Raw genomic sequence first — 18,942 nt, 5'->3', positions numbered from 1 at the left:
GGTCATTTTCATATGTCGTTAACTAAATCCTGATATAGTATGAACTAGTCTTATATGAAAATTGCCCTCTATAGCAAGCTTTGCTATGAGTTCCTAGTGTATTTAGGATATTAAAAATATTACTCTTTTAATTCCCTCTTCTTGTGATTAATCCATTTTTAAGTGAAAGAACATCATTGTTTATTTCAGATAAACAGCATTTTTTAGAGCATTTTTAACAAGAACAATGTGGTCTTGTGAACATGTTGACGACAAGAAATTTTTTGCTATGAAGACCTTTTCATACCCACTAGACACAAAGAAATAATAAAAATGCATGTGCCACTTTACATTCAAAACTATTTATCAGCCAAGAAATAGGAGACTGAACATGTCAAGTTGACTGCAAATACTCTAGTTACTTGGCAGACCACATCCTCTCCCACCCCAAAGAACTAAGCAACTAAAATTTAATAAATAACCACTTCATAGAAATTTACACCATTAGGCCAAAGTTCTGTGATTTCTTCTGTATGGGAATTCTTGGTGTGGGATGTCCTGTCACCTGTAATGTAAAGCTTAAAAACCAATCAGTTAAGTTGTTATAGGGAGACTATGACTTCAGGTCTTAATCATTCCAAGTTCTGAAGTATAGTAGCTTAAAAATGAATTAAGCCTTTTGAAAACTCTGTATTTCATTCTGTCTCCGTAGATCAAAATTGTTGCAAATAAAAAAATCACATATTGAAAAACCACATGCATATGTATAGTGTACACACACACACAGATTGGAGGATTGGAGACACTGACAGAACATGACATACCCCCATCAAAAAAGGTGCTGTGTTCTGTAAGCAAAGCAGAATTGTAGTAGCTCAAAAAACAAAAAACAAAAAATCTCAACTTGAAATGAAACCAAAAAACCTTCAATAATAGAAGTGGCCCTTGAGGGGGAAAAATGTACTTTTTCTAAAAAAAGAGTAGGGAGCTAATTTAAATTAATAACCTTAAATTCAATTGGACCATACATTGGAGGTCATGTTTTACAATAATAGTTTGAGACGCTGAATTTTTTTTAATTGTTTCCCTTCCATCAATTTTCTTTCACTCTGTTCATTTTTAAATCTCATATTGCAATTTTTTTTAAACTTGGAAATCTCTAAAATATTTACCCCTCAACATATCTCCCTGCCTTTCTCTTTTTTCTCCATAGTAAAAAGCTAATGCTCCCTGCTGTAGTTCTTTGACAAGCCTCACTTTACTCCTTCATACTTCCTACACTCTAAGTTTCCTTTACCTATTCAAGCTTTTTGCAAAATATTCCTTGTCCTTAAAGATACAAGAACTAGAGGGTAACCATGGAAACCAGAACATTCATCAGGGCTTAACCGATTTTGTAACAGTTTGTGGATTTTGAAAAACTTTCTCCATTTCCATACCATTATTAAAGTGCACAGAGAAAAAGTTGTTTCAAGTAAAAATTATGACTGACATCCCATCTGACAGACATATCTAGAACAACAACAACAACAACAACAATAAATATATATATATATATATATATATATATATATATATGTATATATATATATATATATATATATATATATATATATAATTCATCTCTTTATGCCTAAAAAAAGTTAACACATGGGATTAAAATAGTCTCACAATAGAATTTGCCTGTAACTATGTTTATATGTTGGATGTATTGGTATGAAATGTTGGTCTTTTAGTGTCCTGGTGTAATCTTAATTTTAGTTTTTCATTTTATTAACTCACTTAAAAGAAAAACTGAAAACAATCAGACATGCTCTTCTCACCTGGTAATTTCCTGTTGAAGTTGGGAAACTGTGGGCACATAAAACACCACCCCAAAATAGACAGTAGGTTCCAATGCATACTTGTCTAACTGCTTTTTCAAAGGCTTGTCCAAATCTACCCATCGGCGTTGATTTTGCTTGTTGTAATACCACAGGCTGAAGTAAGTAATCTGAAAAAAAAAAAAAAAAATGAAAAGGGCAGATACATATAAGAAAATTCATTCATTCAACTACATATTAAGAACATAGTTTGTACAAAACAATAGAATCCCAACCATTCAAGATGATAATGCAAAACCAGCTTCATGATGCCTTTTTTTCCTCAGAGGACATAATAAAAAGGAATTTTTAAAAGATGCACATTAGTGGAGTGGTGAACTTATTCAACCCTTCTGGAGAACAATTTGGAATTATGCCGCAAAGTCTATAAAACTGTGCACAACCTTTGATCCAACAATAGCACTACTTAGGTCTATATCTCAAAGAAATCATAAAAAGAAAATAGGGGAACAAGGCCTACCTGTACAAAAATATTTACAGCAGCTCTTTTTATGGTGGAAATGTATTGGAAATTAAGGAGATACCCATCAACTGAGAAATGGTTAAACAAGTTGTGACACATGAATATAATATAATACTATTTATGTTCTTATAAGAAATAATGAGCAGACTGATTTCAGAAAAACTTAGAAAGCTTGTGAATTAATGTTGAATGATATTAACAGAACCAGGAAAACACTGTACACATAGTAAGAGCAATATTGTGTGATAATTAACTATAATAGACTTAGTTCTTTTCAACAATGCAATGATCCAGGACAATTCCAAAGGATTCATGATGAAAAATGATGACCAAAAATGCTGGCAGCTAGTTGGAGTAGTAGATAGAGCACTAGCCCTGAAGTCAGGAGGACCTGAGTTCAAATTTGGCCTCCTCAGACACTTAACACTTTGTGGATGTGTGACCCTGGGCAAGTCACTTAACCCCAATTGCTTCAGCCAAAAAAAAAAAAAAATGCTGACCATATCCAGAGAAAGAATGCACACCAAAGCAAATTATTTTCACTTTTTTTGTTGTTGTTTTTTTCTTTCTTGTGTTTTTCTTTCGCTTTTATTCTGAGTCTTCTTTCACAACATGGCTAAAAGTAGAAATATGTTTAACATGATTACATATGTATAACCTATCAAATTGCTATCTTGGGAGAGGAGGGAAAGAAGGGAGAAAGGGAGAAAAATTTGGAGTTCAAATTCTTACAAAGATGAATGTTGAAAACTATCTTTAAATGTAACTGAAAAAATACTATTATGTAAAAAAAATGTAATGCTAATATCTTAGATTCAGAAAGTAGTGATCTAAATCAGTTGTGTTTATATACTCTTTAAAGAACTGGGTATAGATACTTACTTGCCTTATTTATTTTTAAATGATGTTGACATCAAAAGGCAAAGGCTGTAACAACATTTACCTGAGGAGCAACATAATTTAGTATATAAATGCTGATTTTAGAATCAGGAAATCAAAGAAATTCAAGAACAGCCTGATATCTACTACCTAGAGGACTGTGAACAATTCATTTAACTATTCAGTATCCAAGGCAACTAATGCTGTACATGAGCTCCTAATTTGCATCCATGGACAGATCCTCAATTTCTTCAACTCTATAGACAGCTGAGTGATGAAACAGATAGTGTTGGATCTGAAATCAGGAAGACCTGAATTCAAATGTAGCCTCCAACACTTTACTAGCTATGTTATCCTAGGAATGTCAATTAACCTCTCTGCCTCAGTTTCCTCATTTGTAAAATGGAGATAATAATAGCACCTGTCTTCCAAAGAGGTTGTGTGGAAGAAATGAGATAATATTTGCTATAGAGGTAATACTAAAATACCTATAGTACTGGCAACACAGTTGGTGAGAGTCTTAAATGAGAATATATGTTAAATAACTATTTTAGTGATAGCTTTTATTTTTAGATATTTAACACAAATCAGAACACTGGAAAACATTACAACTAATATTAAAATTGCTATTAATCTTTTTTGAAGCAGTAATTTAAATATTTATATCTACACAATATTTTTGTGTTTTACCAAATAGGAGTGTGTCAAAATGGCTATTATTCAGGGACCAAATTTCTACTCCTCTATAGCATCATTTAGTAAAATCAGAACTTCAGAACTGGAAAGCCTTAGAAATCATCCAGCTCAATGTCCTGATTTTGCAGATGAGGAAATTGAGGCTCAGAGAATCGTTTGACTAAGTCATACAAAGTGTTAGTGATAGGAATATGAGACAAAATTTAGTTAATACAAGTATTGAAGATGCAAAAGACACAGATACAATTCTTCTTAATTTCCTCATCCATAAAATGTGAATAACACCCTCAGAGGATTATTTCTAGGAGATAACATCTGTCAAGCTTTATTTAAAAGCACTAGATAAATGTTAGCTATCATCATCAGTCCAAAAACAGTACATTAGCAACTTAGCAAAAATAGCTGTTGTAGTTTCTATGTGGTGGGTGAGAACTTAACCTAAAAAGAACAAATAAGCCAGATACACACACACACACACACACACACACACACACACACACACACACACACACACACACACACACACAAACACAAACACACGAGTATAGCTAGCTCAGTGGACTGTGTTCAACTATAACTTTTTAGATACCACTATTGGCCTCTGATTTTCATTAGGAGGAAGTACTATTACTTCCCCTAGTTTTGGGCTGTTGTTAAACTTTTAAAACTCAGTCCCCCTGGTTTGGACAATTGGGAAATTGCTACCACAAAATTTGAGAATGCTTTGTTTTACTAGAAAAATAACAATAAAACCAACCAATAATATATCAACAATGATAGTAAAGCTATCTCCCAGGCCTATTGAGCTTTCCTGCAATTAAGAAAAACAACGAAAAGAAACAAGAAGAAAGATGTGAAATATTATTGTTTTAATTAATCTCATTCATTTTTTAACCTGATTAGCATTAGCAACTTTATTTTATTTTTGAAAAGGAAGAATTATATTTTTAAACCAAACTGATTCAATTTTTCTAATCAAACTAGCCCATATATATGCATCTTACTTAGATGAAGAATTCCTAAATCAATTTTTAACCTTACTTTAAATTCATCAAAGCAATTTGAATATTGATCAGAATTACTATATGAATAATTGGGGGGGGAGGGAAGGAAGAGGAGAAGAGAAGTTGGGATTTGTGATTTTTGTAAACTTCCAGAATAAAAATTCCTTTAAAAGTTGATTGGGACACTAATTTACTTAGATCACACACAGCCAGTATGGAGCATAGTGGCTACTTCTGGAAAATCAGGGAGGTCTCATCAGGGACCATTCTTCAAAATCAAAGTTTCAACTCACCAATGAAAATGAGGCCACCAGGAACATTACATACTGGTATTTTATTACTACAGGAATTACTCTACTCATCCAAAGCCTCTTAATCAGTGGGAATGAAGGTGTGGTAAAGGGTGTGTATTTGTTGACAGGAAAGTCTGTCTAAGGGAGGACAGGTGTGACTATTGATGGGAACTAAGAGACTGGTATGAAAGGAGGAATGTGAAAAAAATTCCTTTGAGAAAGTATTAAGTTGGGGGGAGGGGGCAATTAGGTGGCACTGTGGATAAAGTTTCCAAACTAGAGTCAAGGAGACTTATCTTCCAGAGTTCAAATCCAACCTCAACCACTCACTTTCTGTGTGATACTGAACAAGTCACATAACTCTGCCTCAGTTTCCTCATCTATAAAATGACTTGGAGAAGGAAACGGCAAATCCTACTTTGGTATTTGCAGGGAAAAAAAAAACAAAAAACAAAAAACCTAAATGACACTAATACATTATTGGTTGAGTTGTGAACCGATTCAACCATTCTGGAAAGCAATTTGGAGCTATACCCAAAGAGCTATCAAACTGCATACATTTTGATCTAGCAGTGTCTCCACTGGGTCTATATCCTAAAGAGATCAAAAAAGAGGGACAGGGACCTACATGTACAAAAATGTTTGTGGCAGCCCTTTTTGTAATGGCAAGAAACTGGAAACTGAATAGATGCCCATCAATTGGAGAATGGCTTAATAAGTTATGGCATATGAATGTTATGGAATATTATTATTCTGTAAGAAACGACCAACAGGATGATTTCAGAGAGGCCTGGAGACACTTCCATGAACTGATGCTGAGTGAAATGAGCAGAACGAGGAGATCATTGTATATAGTAACAAGACTATATGATGATCAGTTCTGATGGATGTGGCTCTCTTCAACATTGAGATGATTCAGACTAATTTCAATGGCCTTGTGATAAATAGAACCATCTATATGCAGACAGAGGATTGTAAAAACTGAGTGTGGATCACAACATAGTATTTTCACTCTTTTTGTTGTTTCTCAGCCCAAAATCTCCTGACAATTCCAAGGCAGAAAAAAATATATTTCTGCCTTGGTGGCACTGGTGGAAATTAGGTACAAATTCTTATTTAAACATTGAAAATAAAAGTAAAGAAACAGGAGAGTGTAGAATATGCTCTCCGGGACTTCAAGTAATGGTTTCTTTCCAGCACAAAGTTTTCAAAGGAAAGTAGGGCTGAAAAGATATGACAGAATACTGAACATCTTGAATATTAGTTTAAGAACTATTCTGTGGGCAATATCAAGTAGGAGCAACTAGGTGGCACTGTGGACAGAGAGCTAAACCTGGAGTCAGAAAGTCACTTAATCCTGTTTGCCTCAGTTTCCTCAAATTGAAATGAACTAGAGAAGGAAATAGCAAACCACTCCAGTACCTTTGCAATAAAAAAAAAAAAAAAAATCACCCCAAAACAAAACCTAAATGGGATCACAAAAGATTGGAAGCAATTGATTCAACTGAATAATAATAACAAATAACAAAGGAGGAGCCAGTAAAGAATTCTGAGCAGTATATTATATCAGGAATATCCCTTTGTTGACAAGAGTTTTTCTTTCAAATATAATCATAAATGGTACAAATATATGAATTTGAATAAAAGTGGTATTATTTTATTTATTTTGTGATGTACACTTAGATAAATAATTACATGAAAACTACTTGACTGGTTTGTGAGCATTATAAAAGACAGTATAATTTTTAAAAGATGACCTAATTCTTAAGGTATCCTAACTTCTGAGATTAACCAGGACTTGAGATTTATTTTAGTCATATATTTATTACTCATGGCACATGTGGGCAGAAAATCAAACAGAAACACAGATAAACAGATCTGTGAAACTGCACCATAATTAGTTTCCAACAAATTGCATAATATATCATGGAAAGAGATAGCCAAGAGTGTATAAAATTGTGCAATAGCTGAAAAGAACAGTAAGTTTAGCAAGAAAAGCCATTTGACTAAGTAATAATTGATTACTCTAGGAACAGAATTTTGTACACTGACTTATCAATGCAGGAAAAATACTTACTCTGGTACCTTCCCTTTTCTATACATTCAATCTTCCTCCCCTCCTTCTCCCTCCCCCCGGTACAAAACCATTTAAATTTTTTTAATTCAATGCTATTTTATTTTTCCAATTACATATAGTTTTCAATATGTATTCAATCTTAATAAAGCAGTATTTCTAGGGATACTAAAGTCAAGTCTATATTTACATTTTCAAAAAGATTCTAGAGTTGCAAAAGATTTATTCTGAAAATATTTATGCATTTGAAAATAAGTTGAGTTTTAAGTGTAGACATGGCTTTGCTTCTTAAATGCCATATGTTTGGTTCAAGTTTTATTCAAGCAGATACTAGCCTTCTTATCAAACAGAAACTTTTTAGTGGAGCTAAAACTTATATTAAACATATTTCTTTAGCCATCTGGAGAATTAATTTCAAAATAATGTAAGCCTCACATGAAAAAGAAATAATTCCCCTAGATTGAAAATGATGTCTCTTCCTGTAAAGACATGATCCTGGAAAGCCATAGCAAGGTGACTAGAAAGGCAACTGAGGAAATGTTTACAAACAAGCTAGCAATTTTCTCTATGTTTGACATTTAAAGACCACTAACTGTCTATGTCTGAAATTCAAGGACTGGCTGGCCAAGTTAGGAGGAGTTCTTCACCAGAGCTCTCAGGTAATGATTTTTTTGGCTTCAGGAAACCATTGACCAAGGCATAGAGACTTGTCAATCTACATTAGTGGAGGAAGCTTAACTAAACAAGATGAAATTTAATTGAACAAGCCCTTGTTAAGTTCTTACTAAGGTACATGCTACTACATTAGGCACAGGTAAAACAAACAAATTAAAAATAGTCCCTGTTCTAAATACTAAAATAAATACATTCAGAAATAATTAAAATCTAAGTTATATATAGCATGCCTAACCTTGCACATAAATTTTGAAGATGTGAATCTCATTTTAACATGCCAAAGACTACAAACTTAGGGCAGAGAGAAATGCCAAAAATTTAACAGAATAGATAAACAATTTATAGTTCTTAATGTTAAAAATCATGTTTAATATAGCACATTTTTAAGTCAACATTTTTACATTCTGAATGTCACAAATATATCACAAATCAACTCTTTTAAAATGTGCAAAATGGAAATTTCAAGGGGTAATTTTAAAGTCTATCACTGCTTTAGAAATAAAACTAAAATCAGAAACTGGAAGATGAATGGATGTCCATCCATTGGAGAATGGTTGGGTAAATTATGGTATATGAAGGTTATGGAATATTATTGCTGTGTAAGAAATAACCAGCAGGATGAATTCAGAGAGGTTTGGAGAGATTTACATCAACTGATGCTGAGTGAAATGAATAGAACCAGAAGATCTCTGTACACTTCAATGTTGTATGAAGATGTATTCTGATGGAAGTGGATATCTTCAACATAAAGAAGATCCAACTCACTTCCGGTTGATCAATGATGGACAGAAACAACTACACCTAGAGAAGGAACACTGGGAAGTGAATGTAAATTGTTAGCACTACTGTCTATCTACCCAGGTTACTTATACCTTCGGAATCTAATACTTAATATGCAACAAGAAAATGGTATTTACACACATATATTGTATCTAGGTTATATTGTAACACATGTAAAATGTATGGGATTGCCTGTCATCGGGTGGAGGGAGTGGAGGGAGGGGGGGGATAATTTGGAAAAAATGAATACAAGGGATAATGTTATAAAAAAAATTGCTCATGCATATATACTGTGGAAAAAAAATTCTAAAAAAAAAAAAAAAAGATAAGTCACCTTAAAAAAAAAAAAAAAGAAAAAAGAAATAAAGCTAAAATCCTTTTCAATTATGTAATCATGAGATCTATGATTAGTAGCCCCAGCTGGAATTATAGTCTGTTAAATGATTTTATATTATAAATCTTAGTACAGAACCTTAGTACAGACACAGTAGATATTTAATAAATGTTTATTGATTGTTTGACTTAATTAAAACACAATAAGGATAAAGGGAAAAATATTTTTAATAAAATTAACATCCTTAAATATACACAATTTTGATGGGGTGGAAGGATCAATTCCTAAAATTTCTGAAATGGGGGAGAATAACAAACAATTGGAAAAAAATAATGGGTGTCATTACTTCCCCATAAAAAGGTATTTTATCTACATTATCTCATCTGGGCCTCACAACAATCATTTGCAATATATACAGTGGTCTGGGCCAGCTAGATGGCACAGTGAATAGAGACCAGTCCTGAAGTCAGAGGACTTGAGTTCAAATTCGGTCTCAGACACTTTACATTTTCTAGCTGTGTGACTCAGTGCAAATCACTTAACCCCAATCGTCTCACCAAAATAAATAAATAAATAAATAAAAATTTAAAAAGAATATATATGGAAGACAAATATGATTTCAGTTATCAGCTGTTACAAAAGTAAGAAGTAATATTAAAACAGAAAAAGATAATGATAAATATTGGAGGGGATGTGGGAAAATTTGTTGATGGAATTGTGAATTGATTCAATCATTCTGGAAAAAATTTGGAACTATGCTCAAAGGGCCATCAAACTGTATATAACCTTTAATCTAGCAGGGTCTCTACTGGGTTTGTATCCCAAAGAGATCATAAAGGAGGGAAAGAGACCCACATGTTCAAAAATGTTTGTGGCAGACCTCTTTGTGGCAAGAAACTAGAAATTAATGGATGCCCATCAGTTGGACAATAGATGAATGAGTTATGGTATATGAATGTTATGGAATATTATTGTTCTATAGGAAACAATCAGCAGGATGATTTCAGAGGTCTGGAGAGACTTACATGAACTGATGGTAAGTAAAGTGAGCAGAACCAGGAGATTATTATACACAGCAACAGCAAGATTATACAATGATCAATTCTGATGGACATGGCTCTTTTCAACAGTGAGATGATTCATGCCAGTTCCAATGATCATGTGATGAAGAGAGCCATCTGCACCCAGGGAGAAGACTATGAGGACTGAGTGTGGATCACAGGATAGTATTTTCTTTTTGTTTTTATTTATTTGCATTTTGTTTTCTTTCTCATTTTTCCTTTTTGATCTGATTTTTCTTGTATAGCATAATTGTGGAAATATGTATAGAAGCACTGCACATATTTAACATATATTGTTAACATATATTGTTTTATTTGCATCTGGAGGGAAGAGGGAAAAATTTGGAACATAAGGTTTTGCGCAAGGGTAAATAGTGAAAATTATCTATGCATGTTTTGAAAATAAAAAGCTTTAATATAAAAAAGAAGTAACATACAGTTTGCAATTCAAGAAATAAAGTAACAGAAAAGGAGGTGGGACAGACATATACAAACCCCAGAATGAAAATTTAGATTATATGACTTGTCCACAAGCATACAACTAGCAAGTATTATGGGTGAGATTTTGTCTTCTATAATAGAATGAAGAATAATACAGAGAATTATAACATTTCTATTTAATTAAGAAGAACTTTATTATGATAATGGTAAAAATTAAGAGCAGTAAGATACCTTTTGGCTGATTAATTTCAACAATGTAGAACAAATGCTGAAGAATTGGTCTTTTAAAGAATTTTAGTCTTCCTGACCCTAAGTCAAAGAACTCCAAACCACTCTAATTCTAGAACATGAAGTCCTAGAATATTATAATCTTTACTAAGATCCATAATTATTTTAGAGTACAATCTAACTATACACAGAAGAAAAAAAACCGGGATGGAAAATGTCTATTATCTAGACAAGGATAAGCACTTGTACAGATAGCCCGTAAAACTGATCTCAGTACCCATCTTGAATTGACTCTAGAGACAAGGAGCTAATCCCAGAGTCATGAGAGAGATAAGAGTGGAGAAGATTACATTTAGGAATCTTTAAAATGCTTTTAAAGATTCCAAAATTTTCCCTGAAATATAAACTTATCTTAATACCAATGTTCCTCTGATAATGCTATATTCCTAGAAATCAGGAAATACCATCATCACAGAAGAATCAAAAATTTAGGTCACCCAAAGGACAGTAAACATATAAATCGGGTTGCACTATCTTAATTGAATTACACATAAACAACTAAAACATATCTTCAAAGAGACAACTACTACTGCAAGTGGGTTGGTCATTTAGCAAGTAAGAGGTAGCAAATGGATAGATAGCTCAAATGTTTTGATGGCATCCACTTACTATCCAGAGAGCTCAGTGGTGAATTCATAGGAGGCACAGAGACAAGTCAGACAGTACTGGCAGGAATGAAGAATCTGCAGTTCTACACTACAAATCGAATCTATATGGTTGGGAATGAGAAACTCTCATTGATGAGATCACAGAATCACTGAAGTAGTAGAGTATTAGCAAAACTGCAACTAAAATGGTTATTTCTTTCCTATTACACATTATGGCTGCAAATCTGTAAGCTGCCACCAAGGGAATGGTTCTGATTGATAGTGAATATCACAAAGACACACACTCCTAGCAATATAGAGCTCTACTGGTTTCCAGGTCACATGAGCAGTAAGATGAGAATTTAGACATTTTCTGAATTCTCATGACCTCTCCAAACCTCTCCAAAAGAGAAATTTTATACCAAAGATAAAGCAACTTCAACTGCCTCCATGGTCTTTAAAATCCAAAAGAGGACTGAAAAAACAAACCCCAAACTCAGGAACTGACACTCACTGACTGTGAGATCACTCAGCACCCCTTCCTCACCTCCCATGCTATTGGCAGCAAGGCAAAACTAGCAGAACCAAAAACATGACACGGGTTTAAATCAAAATCCACCCCTTTAACTCTGTTGCCCCCTCTCTCCCTCTTTGCAGTGCCATAGAGACCACAGCTGTAAGCTGTGAGAAATCTGCTCTGCCCTCACAACCAGCTTGGCTACAGCTCTTCAGGAGCAAAGCCTGCCCAGGGCTGCCAGCCGGAGGCGCCAGCACAGCAGAGCTCTGAACTGCCAATGCCAGAGCAAAGAAGTGAGGAACATAGGGAACAGGGCAGATCACCGGGACATAGCTGCAGGGGCAGCTATGCAGCAGTCGACCATGTCTGAGCACTGACTCCCCAAAAGTCAGCTGAAGCGGAGATCTAGGCTGATGAACTATGAATTGTCCATTATGGAAGGAAGTTGAAATGTTTTGAGATCCATTCCCAAGGAAACTACAATCACAGGGGAGAGAGTAAGGAAATGAATGATAAGGAAAATAGGGATGGTGGGGAATGAAAATATCAAAGATTTCAGAAAGAGAGTCTGAACACATGTGCAGATGAATCAGCAGAAAAACCAGTAACAGAAAAAAATGTGGCCTCCAGATCTAATACACAAGACATTGAGTTTAGGCATCTGAATAAATACTACAAACTAAAGGTAAATAATCCAACACTTGAGGAAACAGAGGACCTTATAGAATTTGAGGAGAACAAAAAACAACAGAATTCTCCTCAGATTTCCTCTTTAAATCAAAATGACACAGCTAATTATAATATGTCTATTTAAAAAAGGAAAAGGTACAAACTTAAATATAAATAAACAACACTAACATTAATAAATTAATTTTAAGTTGAGGGACAAAGGTAGAAAAAAATTTAAATATAAGCATCTAAACACCAGATTTATCTTATATTTCAACCATTCAATAATATAACTATTATACTAATATAGCTATTCAATTATTATAACCGGTATTTCCCCAGGCCTGAACTGAGCTCACTTAGATCTTTAATCATGTCAACAGTACTCAGCATAGCTTTCTTAAAAGACTCTTACAGGTAAGCCTTTAATTATAGTAGCTATTTCCTATAATTATTAAAGATAGGAAACTTCTCTGATTATTACTCCTAATGTTCCCAGAGATCCGGAATTCCTGCACTTTCCCACCAGGGAAAGCAAATATTGTACAATATCAGTTCCTAATAATCAAAGCTTCTTGCAGGATTGCAAATCCAAAAGGGGGTCACATGACAATGTAGGAGCAATGAATGCAATGACCAAAAATTAATTCAAAATCAAAAGTCCAAGGTGTTTCTGGTAGTGCTTATCCATGTATCACTCAATTTCCCTGCAGCGCTGTTTCTGAACACAAGCATGCAAACTTTGCACTAAGCATGCATGAACACTGCCAGAAATATCTCAACTCAGAGTCAAGACAGGGAGCTAATAAAAATTTCTCAGAAGAAAAAGGGATAAGAGTGGGAAAAGTTTAAGAAGTCCTATTATAGAAGGTACACTAGAGAAAACTTGAGGTGAAAAAGACACACTTAATCTGTGTGCAGTTTCCTCATGTATAAAACGAGGATGTAAATAATACCTGTCTCATAGAGTTATTTTGGAGGACAAATGAGATAATATTTGAAAAGTTCCTTGCAAGTCTTTAAAGTATTGCAACTTTAAACTATACAACTCATTATTATCACTAGTAGTAGAAATAATAATAGTACTACTATTACTACTACAATGTGTTCCTTTGTCTTTCTTAATTCTTTATTATTGCTAGGGAAAGTTGCTGTAAGAGTGAGGAGTTAACAACAGAAGATGGCTATGAAAGCCAAAATCCATTTTCTATCTCCATTTCCCATAAAGATTAGACTAGTTCTTTTCCAAAAAGCCAGGGAAGCCCTTCCCAAGACTTAAAAGCCTTATGGGTTAAGCCTGAAGCAATCTAGAGTTAACTCAGCTTTCTAGTGGCCTAAAGCAACAAGGATAGGACTTCCTAATCACCTAAAGGCATAAAAAGACAAGTTACCCCAAGAAGGGCAAGGAGAGAATTTTAAGCTTGCTTGAAATGGGCAAGAGTCACCACACTATGCTATGCTGACCAGAATTTTCTCTGAAGATGAGGGGCTTACTCAACCTAAGCTATATTCTTGTTCATCATCCCTTCATAGTTTAAGTAAACTTTTGTTATCTGTTAAATATTGCTTTTTAATGTATTAGCATCTAATTTTCCTCCAATATCTCACCTAAACTATTAGGACATTAGTGTAAAACAAGTTCATCCCACTATTAAGAATTAATTTTTTTAAAAAACTAAGAAAATGTGTATATTTTTGTTCCTCTTAGCTGACTTCTGAGTTTTATCTTAATTATTTTGGTATTACAATGGAGTGTTTTGTAAGTTATACTTCTTGTTTACAGAGGAGACCATAGACCTAACATGCTTGTCCTTTTTATAATGATTATGGTTTGGGGTACTGATTCAAATATTAGCAGTCACATAAAAGAAAAACCAATTGTGTAATAATCTAAATCCTATCAGAATGTTCCCAAACTCCAACTGATTTTTCCCTAATTACTTCAAATCCATTTATTTATTGTTGGTGGTGGTTGGGTTTTGTTTGTTTGTTTGTTTGTTTTGTTTTTGTTTTTTAAAAACACATAGCAGAAGATCACTAAGTACATTGCATAAATTGTCTAAAAAGTTTTTGTTTGTTATTATCACTTTTTTTTTCCTGGCATTAGTTTGTTTTATGTCTAGCCTAAAAATTCAATGAATATTTATAATCTGCTTAATCAGAGAAACATAAGAAAATATGAATTTATACAGAGTAAAAACAAACCCCATGAAATAACATACACAATTACAATTTTAAATGGAAAAATCATTTTAAAAACATGAATCTTAAGCAATTATAATGAGCAAGAACCAAGCTTGACTTTGAAAAGATGAGATAATACATGTTATTGTATTCTTTGAAGAAGTGAGATTTGTAACATTGTACATAATGTCTGACTGAATTGATATTAATTTTGCTAAAAATCTTTTTTTCTTTTTCTTCTTTTTTTAACCTTTATTAAAAAGGATTGCATATGGTGGAGGGAACAGTCACTATGCTAAGTACTTTACAAACAACCCTAGTGTTACAATAATGTTAATTTTACAGTTGAAGAGGTGACTTTGCAAAAGTCATACAACTAGAGTGAGGCTAGATTTGATTCAGATCTTTCTGATTCCTAGTCTCATGTTCTATCTATTGCCAGGGGACAGAAGTATTTGGAAATAAAGATAATGTAAAGACAAAAATTTAGTAATAGGATACCTTGGGGAAAAGGTTTCCATACAAGTATAAGGCATTATGCCAGGCATGGAAATGTAAAGATCAAAATAAGTCCACCACCACCATTACCAGTCCTTTCAAAGAGTGTATGTTCTCAAACTAGGAATATAATAATTATACACACATATACCCTCGACAAGGAACTATAATTTCAATTAAGGAAGATATGAGAAAGCTTCCTGTAGGAAATGATACTTAAGAATTCTAAAAAGCAGAGTTGAGAACTACATTCCCAGCACCAGGAATTCCCTGTGAGACGGATCATGGAAGATGGAATGTAGAGTTCACAGAAAAACTAGCTACAATCTAGTCTGTCAAAAATAAGAGATTATGTGAAGGGGAACAATATGAAACAATGCTAAGAAGATGATTTCAAACCAAAATGAGGAGTGAGGCAGAGGAAGAGATAGATGGGTAGAAAATTTGGAGAACAGAAATTTCAGAATGACAAGAAACAGGTGATCATTCTTGTGGACAGAGGTGAAAATGGAAGAGCTTGGTCAAGGGAGTTGAAAAGGCTGATGATAGTATTCTTTTATCCTTTTTTGGTTTCTTGTAAACTCTATATTATCTTATCTTGTTTTGTTTTGTTTTGTTTTTCCACCCACAATATACATAGTTTCTTAAAAATCTCATATTTGGAAGAGACCTCAGAGACCATCTCAATCCAACGTGTACTAGTAAAATAGTGACTTTTACAATATCCCAGGACAATTGCAATCCATTTTCCACAGTTATTTATCAAAGAGATTTTCCTTAAGGACAAATTTGACCATGGGCTCCCTTCCTCAATTAGCCCCCTACCCAAAGAATTCACCATGAACTCCTCCTTTAAAGCTCTTTACAACTCTACTCAATCTTATCTTTGGAGCCTTCTTACATATTATTCCCCTATACATGCAGTCTATGTTTGGGTTATTAACAGCTATTTTTTATACTCAACTCTCTTATCTTTGTCTCTCATATATGACATTCTGTCTTCCATCTGCGAGCTTGCGCCTTGACTGTCCTCTATACCTAGAATGTTCCTCCTCCTTATCCCTACCACCTGGAATCTCTAACTTCCTTCAAGACTCAGTTCAAAAGCAACCTTTTGCATAAAGCTGGTGGGTGCTAACCCCTTCAACTTTACCTCATATTATTTTTTATTGGCTTTGCATTATACATACATGTTTCCTCTATTAAAATGGCCAAGTTTTGTTCTTCTTTTGTCTTTTATCCTAACACCTAGGACACATATGGAACATACCAGGTTCTTAATCTGTGCTTGACTGATTGATCTGTGACATGATCAGGACTCCAGAGAGGAGAAATCCACTGTTCTACATTTTCCCCACATCTCATTTTGTAAAGCACATATTGCTTTATATTGTTATTTCTTCACAAGCATATGTCTTACATATCAAATACTACAATAAGCTTCTTGAGGACAAGAACTTTTTTTTCTGTGCAAAAAAGCTATCTACTAAAAACATGCCTTTAAATGATACCATTTAAATTTCCCATACCATTTTCACATATATCAAATTCCTAGAGCACTAGGAATTAAGGACAGATGAAATTTTAAAATGCCTAAAAAATGTAATCTATACAAAAAAGTAATATAAAGAACGTGGGCAACCTTCAAAAGCTGTTTACACACTGATGCAAAATGAAGCACAACCAGAAAAATAATATGTATGCATTATTTCAATAATAAAAATAAGAATAAAGAAAAAACAAAACTACACAATGGAAAATCAAAAAGATCTAGAAAAAGGTTAGCAAATACACCTCTACCTTCTTTGCAGAAGGAAAAGACAATGAATATGAAATAATAATATGTGTGCTGTCAGACTGACTTAGCTGATGTGTTACTTCTTTATTCTGAACTTCCTTTTTTGTTTTAGAATAAATTATTTTACAACAGATAACACTGTGCATAACAGAATGTATTTAGAACTTAAAATTAGATTAAAAAAGAAAATACACTGAAAAACTGTAAAGGAAAACAATAAATGGAATAATTTGCTATATAATTGTATTATTATTAATAAAGAGTATAATAGAAAAAAATTTCACTAACTTCTTATTTATATATAGACCAAGAAATATATGTTGCCATTATATATGGAAGGGTTCCAATAATTTGTTAATCTTAAGAAAAATGAAAACATAGATCATTAAAATTGATCAATGGCACTCACCAAGAACAAAGAATTCTTTAAAGGATTGTGGTCTTGCCTTGAGACTAGAATTAAGAAATTGTAACACAAAGGGTGCAGGAAGTGTGTTTGCCATGGTTATTTACTTAATTTTTTTTTTTCCCTGAGGCTGGGGTTAAGTGACTTGTCCAGGGTCACACAGCTAGAAAGTGTTAAGTGTCTGAGACCAAATTTGAACTCGGGTCCTCCTGAATTCAAAGCTGGTGCTCTATCCACTGCGCCACCTAGCTGCCCCCGGTTGTCTACTTAATTTTTCTGAATGTCTTATTGTGGAGTACAAAGATCCTACTCAATCATTAGATCAGGTGCCATTTAACTGCCCTAACTGTTTTTACCCTTGGTAATAGTTTGGTAGCAAAGAGATAAAGCTTTAAATTCCCCTTTATTCTTCCTCTCCACCAAAGACCCACTCAATATTATATCAACTATTATTTTAGAAAATATCTTAACAGAGAAAATATCCCCATCTCCACCCCCAGGGTACATTTCTTCAATGTGATGCTTATGTAACTGAACAAGCTCAAATGAAGATCTCCTATTGAACAGCTCTGTTTTAAACATATTAAAGATTCCCATAGATAGCTTTCTTGCTTAATTGATATTCATGTTTCTCTTCTTGCTCATTTTTCTTTATCTAATGTGGTCTCAAAAACACACTTTATTTCTGTACAAACAAAACTAATGCAAACAAGATTAGAAGGGAAGTAACAAATTGGGAAAATATTTTTACAGTTAAAGGTTCTGATAAAGACCTCATCTCCAAAATATACAGAGGACTGACACTAATTTATAAGAAATCAAACCATTCTCCAATTGATAAATGGTCAAAGGATATGAACAGACAATTCTCAGATGATGAAATTGAAACTATATCCACTCATATGAAAGAGTGTTCCAAATCACTACTGATCAGAGAAATGCAAATTAAGACAACTCTGAGATACCACTGCACACCTGTCAGATTGGCTAAGATGACAGGAACAAATAATGATGAATGTTGGAGGGGATGTGGGAAAACTGGGACACTGATACATTGTTGGTGGAGTTGTGAAAGAATCCAGCCATTCTGGAGAGCAGTTTGGAACTATGCCCAAAAAGTTATCAAAATGTGCATACCCTTTGACCCAGCAGTGCTACTACTGGGCTTATATCCCAAAGAAATACTAAAGAAGTGGAAAGGGACCTGTATGTGCCAAAATGTTTGTGGCAGCTCTTTTCGTAGTGGCTAGAAACTGGAAGATGAATGGATGTCCATCAATTGGAGAATGGTTGGGTAAATTATGGTATACGAATGTTATGGAATATTATTGCTCTGTAAGAAATGACCAGCAGGATGAATACAGAGAGGCCTGGAGACTCTTACATCAACTGATGCTGAGTGAAATGAGCAGAACCAGAAGATCACTGTACAC

At 33.8% G+C, this 18,942-nt stretch overlaps 1 protein-coding gene across 3 annotated transcripts in view; it reads right to left on the bottom strand.

Annotated features, from left to right (window-relative positions):
* The window catches only part of PTPN21 (protein tyrosine phosphatase non-receptor type 21), a 117,526-nt gene that overhangs the window by 69,763 nt on the left and 28,821 nt on the right, over positions 1 to 18,942 (bottom strand). For all 3 annotated transcript variants that reach the window (XM_074289798.1, XM_074289800.1, XM_074289799.1), the window contains exon 3: positions 1,803 to 1,972. In XM_074289798.1, the coding sequence (XP_074145899.1) occupies positions 1,803 to 1,972 (170 nt within the window). The remainder of the gene's footprint in view (positions 1 to 1,802; positions 1,973 to 18,942) is intronic.

Source organism: Sminthopsis crassicaudata, chromosome 2 (genome assembly GCF_048593235.1).
Source record: "Sminthopsis crassicaudata isolate SCR6 chromosome 2, ASM4859323v1, whole genome shotgun sequence".
Taxonomy (NCBI): Eukaryota; Metazoa; Chordata; class Mammalia; order Dasyuromorphia; family Dasyuridae; genus Sminthopsis; species Sminthopsis crassicaudata.
The sequence above is the reverse complement of the archived record's forward strand: the minus strand, read 5'-3'. Positions and strand labels throughout refer to the sequence as shown.